We start from the raw sequence: 12,546 nt of genomic DNA, 5'->3' as shown, positions 1-12,546 counted from the left end.
AATTTTAAACTTTCCGGCGGAATTTGGCTTTGTAGGAAAAATCCGTCGGAACCGGGTCTTTCCGACGGAAAAATCCGTAGGTATACTTCCGACGGATATTACTTCCCTCGGAATTAACCTGTTTCGACGGAATATTCCGTCGGAACAGGTTAATTCCGAGGGAATTAATTCCATCGGAAGCGTACAGCAAATTAGAAAAAAAAAAAAAAAGGTTTCAGTTTCCTGCGTTTTTTGCGACAGAAAACAGCACCAAAGAATAAGATAGAGAAAGGGAGAAAGAGGAAGAGAGAGAAAGGGAGAAAGAGAAAGAGAGAAGGAGAAAGGGAGAAGGAGACCTCGCCTCCGGCTCCACCACCAGCCGCCCTTGGTCGCTGCCGGTGTAGGTAAGTCTGCGAATTATTTTCATTTTTTTATTAAAAATTGCGGTAACCCTAACCAGCACCACCACCACCTAGGGTTTGCCGGAAATCACTGTAGCAGCGCCGAATTTCACCACAAACACCGAGGCTTGACCGGAATTCACCCAAAGCGCCGTCGTGGTAAGTGTTTAACCCTTTTTTTAAAAAAAAAAATTTACTGTTTTGGGGTTTTTGGTGATGTTTATTTTTTTATTTTTTTATTTTTTGTTTTGGAATGCCTAATAACAGCCACCACCCCTCAACGACGACACCAGCCCGCCGCCGGTTTGCAACCAGAGCGACGCCCAGCCACAGCCGACAGCAGGTTGTGTTTTAAATTTTTTTTTTTTTTGGTTTTTTTCATTATAAATTTATAGCATTTATTCGTTTTTTAATATACATAGGCAGCACAAACTTAGTTCCTAATTGTTTAATTTGAATTTTTTTGTAGGATTTGTAGATTTTCTTGGTTCTTTGGCAATAATTAGTGCAGATCTACAGGTTAGAGACTATATAAAACCAAAAATTATATGTTTATTTTATACTTGGCATGTTAGTCGATAAACGTATTTAGATATATGTTAGTTTATTATTATTTTTTGTGTAGTGTATACAATCAGTTCTATTTATATTTTAATATGTTGAAATATTTGAAATGAATGTGTTTATGTTATGATATGTTAGTTTAGTTTAGTTTATTTAAGTTTAGTTTTTAATTGTTGTATTATAACATGTTAACATAGTTTTGTTTAGTTCATTATGATAATGTATGTTAGTTTAGTTTATTTTATTTTAGTTTTGTTTATTTCACCATTAGTTTAGTTTAATGTAGTGTTTGTTAGTGTATTTAGTTTAATGTAGTGTTTGTTAGTGTATGCTTAGTTTAATTATAATAAATCTCTATTTAGTATATTGCATGTGACCTTCACTTTATATATATATAATAAATGAATCATTTTCATAATCATTTGCCTAGTTACCCGTTCAAGGCATACACAATAGGGTTATGTCTTGGATAGTCCCCGGTTGGGACTGTCCTTGTACGCTTATTCTCACTTAGGTGGTGAATGTAAGCCTTGTTGATTCTACAGAAAATCGTGTCTTTTCATTTCTCTACAGTGTTCTCTGGGTACATATGTAGGTGTGTTTAATTGCCTACATCGTGTACTTGGAGAACTGTAGAGAAATGCTGATGGATTTTCCGTAGAATTGAAAACCTGGCTTACATTCACTAGTGGGATTAAACGTACAAGGATGGGTTAGGTTGGAGTGATAAGGACCCTTTGGAAGCATTTTATATCTCATTTGCATTTTCATGAATGATTGATGGATAATGGTTAGGAAGTACGCTTTGTGACTAATATGCGTGAGTTGTGTAGAAGTTGTAATCATGAAACGAATAGAACGTAGCTAGATGTATGAAAGAAAGGTCGGGCCATATGTTAATCCAGAGTTCGAGAAAGGGGTTGATGAATTCATGTAATACGTCAAAGATAATCTCGAAAGTAGTAACCCGAATGAAGTTAGGTGTCCATGTGCTAAATGTAATAACAAACGGCTTTGGGACCCAGATACGGTTAAACTTCATTTGTTTCGCGCGGGTTTTGTACCTAATTACTATGTGTGGATGTGTCACGGGGAAGGGTTTCCGACAGTTCTTGCAAGAGGGTCCAACGAATATCGTGAAATGTTTTTCGATGCGTTTGGTCAAAGTCAGGATCATGTGCATTCCAAAGAGACTAGTGTTTCATTAGAAGAGGAGCCTAATGCCCAAGCTAAGCATTTTCTGGATTTGTTGAAGGCTTCTGAAAGGCCATTATACGAAGGTAGTTCGTTGTCTGTGTTGGAGATGGCGGCTAGAGTCACAAGTTTAAAGTGCGAGTATAATCTTCCGCATAGATGTGTCGATGGGTTTGTTTCACTTCTCAGTGAAGCAATTCCTAACAACAATCTAATGGTCGACACATTCTATGAGGTGAAAAAGATTGTGAAGGGCTTGGAAATGCCTCATGAAAGGATTCACGCTTGTCCTAAAGGATGTATGTTGTTTTGGAAGGATGATGCCCAGTTGTCTACATGTAGGGCGTGTGGCAGCGATCGCTACAAGCAGACTTCCAAGGGTAGCCTAGTGCCTTTGAACGTTTTGTTTTATTTCTCGATCACACCCAGGCTGCAAAGGCTGTTTACAACCAAGACTATTTCGGAGGAAATGACATGGCATTCAAAAAATCCTCGAGTGCAAGGCACTATGGCACACCCTAGTGATAGTGAAGCTTGGAAACACCTGGACAACTTCTTTCCAGAGTTTGCCTCCGAGCCTCGTAATGTTCGGCTTGGTTTGTGTACAGATGGTTTCGCTCCTCATGGCAAGTTTGGGGGACAATATTCTTGTTGGCCTGTCATTTTGACCCCTTACAACCCGCCCCCCTCAATGTGTATGAAAAGACAATTTATGTTCCTTTCGTTGCTCGTTCCTGGTCCTAAAAATCCTAAGGGCAACTTGGATGTGTACATGTAACCGTTGATTGAGGAGTTGAAACAGTTGTGCGAAGTTGGTGCACATACGTACGATATTTCCATGAAACAAAATTTCAATCTTCGAGCAGCCATCCGATGGACCATTAGTGACTTCTCGGCTTACGGTATGTTGTCTGGTTGGGCCACATCTGGTAAGAAAGCTTGTCCATATTGCATGGACAAAAGCAAAGCATTTTGGCTAGAAAATGGTTGTAAGGTGTCTTGGTTTGATTGCCACCGCCAGTTCCTTTCGACAAATCACCCTTTTCGAAATAGTAGAACCGCGTTCTGCAGAAACAAAGTCGAAAAGGGTGCCCCTCCACACATTATGTCAAGAGAGGAGTTGTGGAAATGTGTGAAAGACCTTCCGAAAGCTACAGATGGGCCCGAGTCACTTCAACGCCTCAAAAAAGAAAAGAAGGGGTGGTTCATGCAAAGCATACTGTGGGAGTTTCCATATTGGAAGCATCTTCTTGTTCGTCACAACCTAGATGTCATGCACATTGAAAAGAACTTCTTTGATCAGTTATTTCACACTGTAATGGCTGTGAAAAAGCAGACGTGTGACACGCCATCCGCTCGAAATGACATTGCCAAATATTGTAAACGTTCGCAGCTTCATCTTCAGCAGGATGATAGGGGAAAAGAGTTCATGCCAATGGCTCCATTTGCTCTTGACAAGGCTCATAGAAAAGTTTTGTGTGAGTGGGTTAAACAGCTGCGGTTTCTTGATGGTTACACCTCCAATTTGAGCAGATGTGTCGATTTGCAAGCATGTAAGCTCCACGGAATGAAAAACCATGACTGTCACGTGTTCATGGAGAGGTTGTTGCCTACTGCTCTGCGGGGATTGCTCCCTTGCCATGTTTGGAATGCAATAACAGAGATCAACCAATTCTTTCGCGATTTGTGTTGCTATACAACAACGGTTAGTGACATGGAGCGATTGGAGAATAACATAGCTGAGATACTGTGCAAGCTTGAGAAGGTTTTTCCCCTTGCATTCTTTAACTCCATGGAGCATTTACCCATTCATTTGCCATATGAAGGGAAGTTATGTGGTCCTGTGCAATATAGATGGATGTACCCGTTCGAAAGGTAAATCAAAGATCCATGCACATCCTATTTTTTACATCAAATTCAATGTAATGTCGTGTTTATATATTTACATAAATATGATTACAGGTTCCTCAACCATTTGAAACGAAAAATTGGAAACAAGGCTCGAGTTGAAGGATCTATTTGCAATGCTTATCTCACCGAAGAGATAGCAAACTTCTGCAGTAACTACTTCCAGGCGACGGTTGACACTAAAACACGAGATCTCGGTCGAAATGTGAATGCCGACGTGGACTCCACAGTGGACGACGCTGAAATTCCAGAGTTGTTCAAGGAGGATAGCAGTCGTTTGTCAACTAAGGGTAAAACTCGGTTTTTGGATGAAAAAGAACTGGATTGTGCTCATCTGTTCGTGTTACGAAAAACCGACATTCTTGGTGAATACGAAAGGTATAACATAGTTTAGTAATGAAGTGTAGTTGGATGATATGATCATCTGGAATGATTACAATGTTTAGTTACATTAATTTTGGCCTCGTAGGAAGTTTGAGGACTATGTCCTTAGTACTCGACCTTATCTGTGTAGAGAAGAAGTAATGGAGAAATGCGAAGTTGAATTCCCTGATTGGTTTCATCGCAAGGTGTTGTCCACTGTCTAAATGTAGGATATTTATGATTAACTATTCGTTGCTATTTAATTTATTCATTTAGGGAAGTGTGACGGTTATATTTAAAACGTTTATAGGTTATTGAGGAGGAACAAAACTCGGATGTGCTGCGAGCGTTGTGCATGCGCCCTTTCAAGCGTGTTCGAACTTGGAAGCAGATTTTTGTCGGTGGTTTTAATTTCCATACATATGCCCATGGCAAGGACAAATCTACGATGAATTACGGGGTGTGTGTATCAAGTGAGGATGGTGGAGAGTACTGCGGCATTTTAGACGACATTATAGAACTGGTCTACACTGGTCCCGAAAAAGAGTACAAGACTATTTTGTTTAAGTGTAGTTGGATGGATTGTGGTAGGGGAATGAACATACATGAACAGTACAAGCTTGTCGAAGTGAATCATACTAAGAAATACCCCAAGTACGATCCCTTTGTTTTGTCTTACCAAGTGACTCAAGTGTACTACGCATCATACCCAAGCCTGAAACGGGATCGAATACAATGGTGGGCTGTTTTTAAAACACAAGCAAGATCAGTGGTTGATGCTTCGGTGGACTTAGAGTTCTTGCAGGCACCATCCCCACAATTACATGCAACACTTTGCCCACCGAATGATATTCCAGACTATATCCAAGATGATGATGATGAGGAAGATGACGATGGCTTTATTATCTCGAGCGATGAAGATGATGAATCTAGCATCAACTCTAGTGATAGTGACGAGGATGATGATATCGATGTATTATTAGATGATAGTAGCGATGATTCCAGTAGTGATAGTAGTAGTGATGACTAAAATGAATAGGGGAATTTGTTACTCTCCTTCTTTGAATTTGCTTATTATTTTAAAATAGACAAATGAATTGGTCTTTTAATAAATCGATCATTACTTTTACGCTGAAATGTTATTGCATTGCCCGAGTCCCTTGTAACTTATAATATGCTATAATGTTATTATCAACAATTGCAGGTGATCATGGCGGACGGTAAAGACACAGGTAAACGGAGAATGCAGACCGACGATTTCGATGATGACATGGAGGATGCTTATAATTTGGATAATACTCAAGAGCCGACTTCCAGCTCATCACGAGGTCAGACTCAGGAGCGTTCACAGTTGCCGGTATTAGACCCTACTGTGCTCTGGTACGTACATACATTTTGTGCATTGGGATTTGAATATTTTTTAAAGAAAAAAACCTATTTATTACCTGTAACAAGTTTTTCAATACTTGTAGTTCATGGTCATCTAACTTTGTGGTTTCCTCATTGCATGTAGGTTTGACGACGACAAGGTCAAGACTGCGGTATCCGGGGCGATAACCGGGTACTATCGACAGCCTTGGAGGAATTACAACGAGGTGGATGCAGCAACCAAGGAACATTGGTGGAACCTATTCTGCGTAAGCTATTATAAACTTAATTGAAAACATGTTTTTTAAAAATGTTGAGCTGAATTTGGAAATATGACATAACGTTTATCAATTGCAGAAGGAATTCACGTGGGCACCTCAGTTGACCGAGGATGTGAAGCACACGTTTGAAAAGAGGCTTGCTACTCGGTTGCGTGACATGTTCTACACAGTCACGCACAAGATGAGAGGCGCAAGGCCAGCCTGGCTCATTGAGGACGTCCACAAGAAGATGATGGATATTGTTGCCGCCGATCCAACTTTCAAGGCAAGGTCGTCCCAAAACAAGAAGAACAGGAGGGGTGGGTCAATGGAAAGTCCGGTTGAAGCTACCCACTATCAGGGTTCGATGTCAGTTGTACAACATGCTAAACGAATGGTAAGTTTATTGAATATTCCTTTTAAATTGGAGGGTCGGGTTTATTCTTTTGTACAGGTGCTCTAACATTTAAAGTTTATCATTTTCTGCATGTATAATAAAAGGCGACGAAGAATAAAGGGCAGCTCCCAACATCTCATGAGCTGTTTATGAAGACACACTTCAAGGAAGTGCCTGGGAAAGGCACGGTACCAGCCAACGCCAAAGCACAGCATATTGCGTATGCATGTTATAAGAAAAAACTTAGAAAATAGGTTTTTTTTGTGATTTGAACGCATGTGCACCTAAAATTACCTATAATATGCATGTTATGAGAAAGAAATGGTTCATTAGGTGAGAACTTTAGAAAATAGGCAAGGGAATGGTCATTTAGGGGTGAATTGGTTGAATTTTGGTCTTTTAGGGTCCCAAAACTTAGAGACTTGGTTGTATTTGTGATTTCAAGGCATGTGCACCTAAAACTACATATAATATGCATGTTATGACAAAGAAATGGTTCATTTGGTGAGAAATATAGAAAATAGCCAAGTGATAGGTGATTTAGGGGTCTATTGGTTGGATTTTGGTCTAATTCGCTCCCAAACCTTAGAGACTTGGTTTTTTTTTTTGCGATGTCAAGGCATATACAACCCCAATTACCTATAATATGCATGTTATGAGAAAGAAATGGTTCATTAGGTGAGAACTTTAGAAAATAGGCAAGGGAATGGTCATTTAGGGGTGAATTGGTTGAATTTTGGTCGTATTCGCTCCCAAACCTTAGAGACTTGGTTTGTATTTGTGATTTCAAGGCATATATGTCTAAAACTACCTATAATAGACATGTTATGACAAAGAAATGGTTCATTTGATTAGAAATGTAGAAAATAGGCAAAGTATAGGTCATATAGGGGCCTATTGGTTCTAGTTTTGGTCCAATTCGCTCCCAAACCTTAGAGACTTGTTTTTTTTTTTGCGAATTCAAGGCATATACAACCCCAACTACCTATAATAGACATGTTATGACAAAAAAATGGATCATGTAGTTAGAAATGTAGAAAATAGGCAAAGGATAGGTCATATAGGCCTCAATAGGTTGAATTTTAGTCGTATTCGCTCCCAAACCTTAGAGACTTGGCTTTTTTTTTGTGATTTCAAGGCATATACGTCTAAAACTACCTATAATAGACATGTTATGACAAAGAAATGGTTCATTTGGTTAGAAATGTAGAAAATAGGCAAAGTATAGGTCATATAGGGGTCTATTGGTTCTAGTTTTGGTCCAATTCGCTCCCAAACCTTAGAGACTTGGTTTTTTTTTTTGCGATTTCACGGCATATACATCTAAAACTATCTATAATAAACATGGTATGACAAAGAAATGATTCATTTGTTAAGAAATGTAGAAAATAGGCAAAGAATTTTGATTTTAAGTTAAATCTTTAATTTGTGCAACTTTTCATATGTCTATCTTGTAGGAGGCCTACCAGAAGAAAGTTGCAGAAGCAAGCACCCAAGGGATTCAAAAGAGTCCAAATGAGTTGTACTGGGAAACTGTAGGTGGTCGAAACAAGAAGGGTCGTGTAAAGGGACTTGGCCAAGGTGCGGAGCTGTATTACGGCAGCCGGAAGAGTTCCAAGTCTTCCCAGCAGTACACGCCTTCCTTTCTTTCCCAGATGCAAGATCAGATGGACCAGAGGTTGGAGGAGAGGATGCAAGCTATGCGGAGTGAAATGGAAGTCGAGTTGGAGACTCGATTGGCCGAAATAGAAAGGAGAAACCAAGAGAGGTATGAAGAGATGATGCGTCGATTCTCCAGCAACTACTCATGTTCCAACATTCCACATCAGCGTCGAGACCCTACGAACGACGACCCAGGTAGCGGCGGTGCAGGGATAGGTACTCCAAATGTAGCTTAGAATTTTTGTACATAATTGGACATGTATTTAGTTTTAAATTATGTTGTATAGTTGCACAAATTAAAATATATACATTAATATTATTGTTAATATATATATGAAAATATTTTCGTATTTAAATCGTCAATTCAAAATTAACACAAATTAGGTGCAGGATATAGGTGAGCAAAATCGAATTAAATAATTAAATTATTGCTTATTAAACAGGAACCTTCCGACGGAACTTTTTGTCGGAAATGAATACCTTCCGACGGATTTATTCGTCGGAACATAAGAGGTTCCGACGGAAAAATCCGTCGGAATTGTTTATGTTCCGACGAATAAATCCGTCGGAAGGAATTCATTTCCGACAAAAAGATCCGTCGGAAGCCCCACTTTTTCGATGAACAAATTCCGTCGGAAGGTAAGATATTCCGAGGAAAAATTCCGTCGGAAGCCTTCCATTTACGACAGAAATAATTTCATTGGAATGTTGCGACAGACTTTCAATTTAAGTCAAAATCAGCTCCGACAGACGTAATTCCGTCGGAAAGTTCGTCGGAAAGGTGACTTCCGACGGAATTTTCCGACAAGGGTCGTTACGACAGACAACTTTTGACGAAATTCCGTCAGAATGGCCGATTCCGACGGATTTTTCAATGTTTCCGACGGATTATTTTCGTCGGAATTGAGCTGTTTTCTTGTAGTGGTTCTTGGTGTGTTAATTTAGGTTATGTATTAGGATGAATTTTTAGAGTTGATGTTTGTTTCCTTTGCTTTAGTTCCTATTTTAGTCTTCTTGTTTAGTTTCTTGAATTATACAGTTCGTTTTATTGTGAATTAGATTATTGTTTATGCTATTTATATGATTAGAATGTGAATGATTAGAAGAGGCAATGGGTAATTAATCACTTCCTAAGTTGTCCCATTAGAATGTGAATGATTAGAAGGGGAAATAATGGGTAATTAATCACTTCCTATCTTCACTGACTTGTCATATGTATCTCAGAATGAAATGGTTGAATCTTTGGTACAATTGTCTGTACCTTTATCCTTATCAATTAGGCATACTTCTATGTGTTGTTTTAGTTTGTTTGATACTTTAAGCGTGGATTGATTTTAAAATAAATAAATAAACAGCACAAGCATGTCTAGCTTTGGGGTTTTGGCTAAACTATTCTTGATCCTTATTGTCATTGTTTCAATTCAGATTATACAGATTATTGTCTTTGGGTTTTTAAGCTTAGTGAATTGTGAAATTTGTGTGGATTTCATATCAGCAAGAATCTAGTTTCGTCAAGGAAAGTACTGACTTGTTAGTGTTGGAATAAAGTGTAGGGATTTCTATAATAATCTTCGAGATATTTCAAAGATTTTCTTGATTTTGTTTGGTTTAGATTAATCAACTAACTAGTTCATTGTTTTCTTTGTATAGGTATTTGTTCTCCTCTATAGCTACTGCTGCTCTGCTACTGGCTGCTACTGTTCTGCTATTTTGGTCATTCTAAATTTGTAATTTTTTATTTTTTTTGGATGAAAAGTGTAAAACTACAAGTTATAATAAAAGATATGTGTTTTACGTATAATATGATTATATACAACTGTGTGTTGTCATATAGGTGAAAAAATGCAAAAAACAAAATTTTATTTTTTTTTATTTTTTCAGGGCATTATTTGCACCGGTTAACCGGTGCAAATACCTTTTTTTTAAAAAAAATTGTAGGCTTTATTCGCACCGGTTAATTGCTACTAATAACTATTATTCGCACCGATTCTGAACCGGTGTGAATAATCTCACTTTTTGGCATCCCTTAAATCTAAATCGGTTCAAAACCGGTGCGAAAATCCGATTTTGAATCGGTGCACATTTCCCTTTTTCTACTAATGATTGGAGTTGTCGGCGGTTTAGGGAGAAGGGAAATGGGTTTGATGTTGTTGTGGTGGGCAACCGAAGGCGGTGGCGTGGTGGAGGGAGGTGGTGGTCAGGTTCAAGGGAGGAGAGAGAAAGGTAAGGGGAAGGGAAAGATTAAACCAATCAGACAAGTACACGTGTCAATTTATAACTTAAAATAAAGAATTAGGTTGTTTATTCGGTTACCGGTCATTTCAGTTCAATGAAAGCAAACACTCCTGAAAGTTGGGATTATTCAATAATAATTCAAAGTTGGGATTATTAAAAGCGAATGAGTTAAAGTTGGGATTATTAAAACCAATTTGTCCTAATATATTTTGTTTTGATTAATTATTTATTCATTAATGTTTTTCCATAGTTATTATAAGTTATGTTTCATTGTGTTTAATTGGTTGTATGCATGTCATACAGTACATATGAATCATCAATAATGATATGCTTTGTTGTTAACATATTTAGTTATGCTCTAATAATGTTTAGTTGTAAAAAGAAAGGTGCTTATTTGGTTATTTGGTACGTCAATAGATTAATTTTATCATATTATGTAGCCCAAATAAAAAAAATACAAAAAGATAATATAATAATTGATAAATTGATAGTGTACATATAAACTTTCTCATCAATAAAAAGAAAATAATTCATGCATAACACAATGATCATGTCAATATCCTAATTGCAATGATTGAGAAAATTATTGAGACAATCAATTGATTACACGATCAATTATTAAACAAACTTCTGATGAAACTAGGATGGTTAAACGCGTATAATGCGCACGTCATAACTAGTCATGTCTGGAAGTTTTTTTGGTTTGGAGTATTTAGTAAGGTTAATTAAGGAAAATATGTAAATAAATATTTTTAGGGTTATAAATGTCCACACACTATTATTAAGAGTTCAAAGAAAAAAAAACAATTAACATTAATAAGGGTAAATAAATAAATTAACATTTTAAGAACATAATTGTCTCAACACTATTTATAAAGTGTGGTCCTACTTTTAAAGGGGTAAATACATAAATAAACATTTTAGGGGTATAATAGTCTTAACACTATTAATAAGAGTTTACTCATACTTTTAAGGGGTCGTTTGATTGGATCATTTGGAATGGATCGGAATGGAGTTAGAATACATTCCATCTAGTATTTTGTTTGGTTTATATTTTAAGTAATGGAATCTTATACCCAAGGGGTTTTAACTCTTCCCATACCAATGGAATCCCATACACACCCCTCCCTCTAAGATTCACAATCCATTCTATTAATGAACGATAGCATCAATTCCAAGAATAAAACCAAACAACTTTGGACTAGTATGAGTTTTACAATTCATACCAATCTAGTATGAGATTGTATACCAATCCATTCCAACTTGATGAACCAAATACCCCCTAAAATCAAATACCCCCTAAAAACGTAGGAAAAAGTCAAAAGTATATTCAATTATTCTAGAATAATGTTGCTATTGTGCTATAAGTTGTCCGTATGAAATGTATCTTTGATATCTTTTAGACAAATTTGTACATCAATTAGACATAAATACATAATAGTTATACTCGCAATGTGGTGTTAAAGAGTTACATGTACAACCACAAGTCCACAAAAGCACATGACACTGAAGACACATGACTACATGAGCAATAATAAATGGGAAAAGAGGTGTTGCGCCTTCTATATATTTATGCCACATAATTCAGTATTTATTGATATATTCCAAGTTATCATACAAAAATCATCAATTATAAAACATAAATAAACACAACAAAAACAAAATTAAACACGATTAAAGCATACCTAAATTTTACAAAGTATTAAAGCATAATTATATATGATAAAGCATTAGCTAAATAAAAAAAAAAAAGAGGAATTTATAATCTAGAAATAAATCATTCAATATCCTGATAAGATTGCATGTAATGACCAAGCGTAGCAACATGATCTAGATAAGCCTCAGCAGTGTTTGTCTGAAAAATTAGTATTATTGGGTAACAAGATTTTTTTAATTAATATATAAACAATGATTCATTTTATAATTGAGAGGGCTTATACAATGAATCATTGATATGATAAATCAAATAGATAGTCCCCAAGTACAACTCAAATAGATAGTCTTTAAAGTAGAGATTTGAAATTCAAAAATTATTCCATAAACTCGCTGCAAATTATAATAAAATTGTAAAAACCCTCAAAATAATAAAGCACGTGCAAAGACTATAACTAGGGAATATCTAGCATGGATTATTTGAACCCGTAAATTTTTGAAGTTAGCTAAAGATGTTGAGTTAACGTCTGTTTTCGCTAACTTGGACCACTTTAATTGGAAT

The 12,546-nt window shown here is 36.8% G+C and overlaps 1 protein-coding gene across 1 annotated transcript; it reads left to right on the top strand.

Moving 5' to 3' along the window:
• Nucleotides 1–5,619: 5,619 nt before the first annotated feature.
• Nucleotides 5,620–8,332, top strand: LOC110726967. Its single transcript, XM_021906508.1, has 5 exons — nucleotides 5,620–5,789; nucleotides 5,923–6,046; nucleotides 6,135–6,434; nucleotides 6,539–6,622; nucleotides 7,892–8,332. The coding sequence occupies exons 1-5, from the start codon at nucleotides 5,620–5,622 to the stop codon at nucleotides 8,330–8,332; spliced, it is 1,119 nt and encodes a 372-aa protein (XP_021762200.1).
• Nucleotides 8,333–12,546: the final 4,214 nt, after the last annotated feature.

Source organism: Chenopodium quinoa, unplaced genomic scaffold (assembly GCF_001683475.1).
Source record: "Chenopodium quinoa cultivar QQ74 unplaced genomic scaffold, ASM168347v1, whole genome shotgun sequence".
In the NCBI taxonomy this organism is placed as follows: domain Eukaryota; kingdom Viridiplantae; phylum Streptophyta; class Magnoliopsida; order Caryophyllales; family Amaranthaceae; genus Chenopodium; species Chenopodium quinoa.
This window is presented reverse-complemented; position numbering and strand designations above follow the sequence as displayed.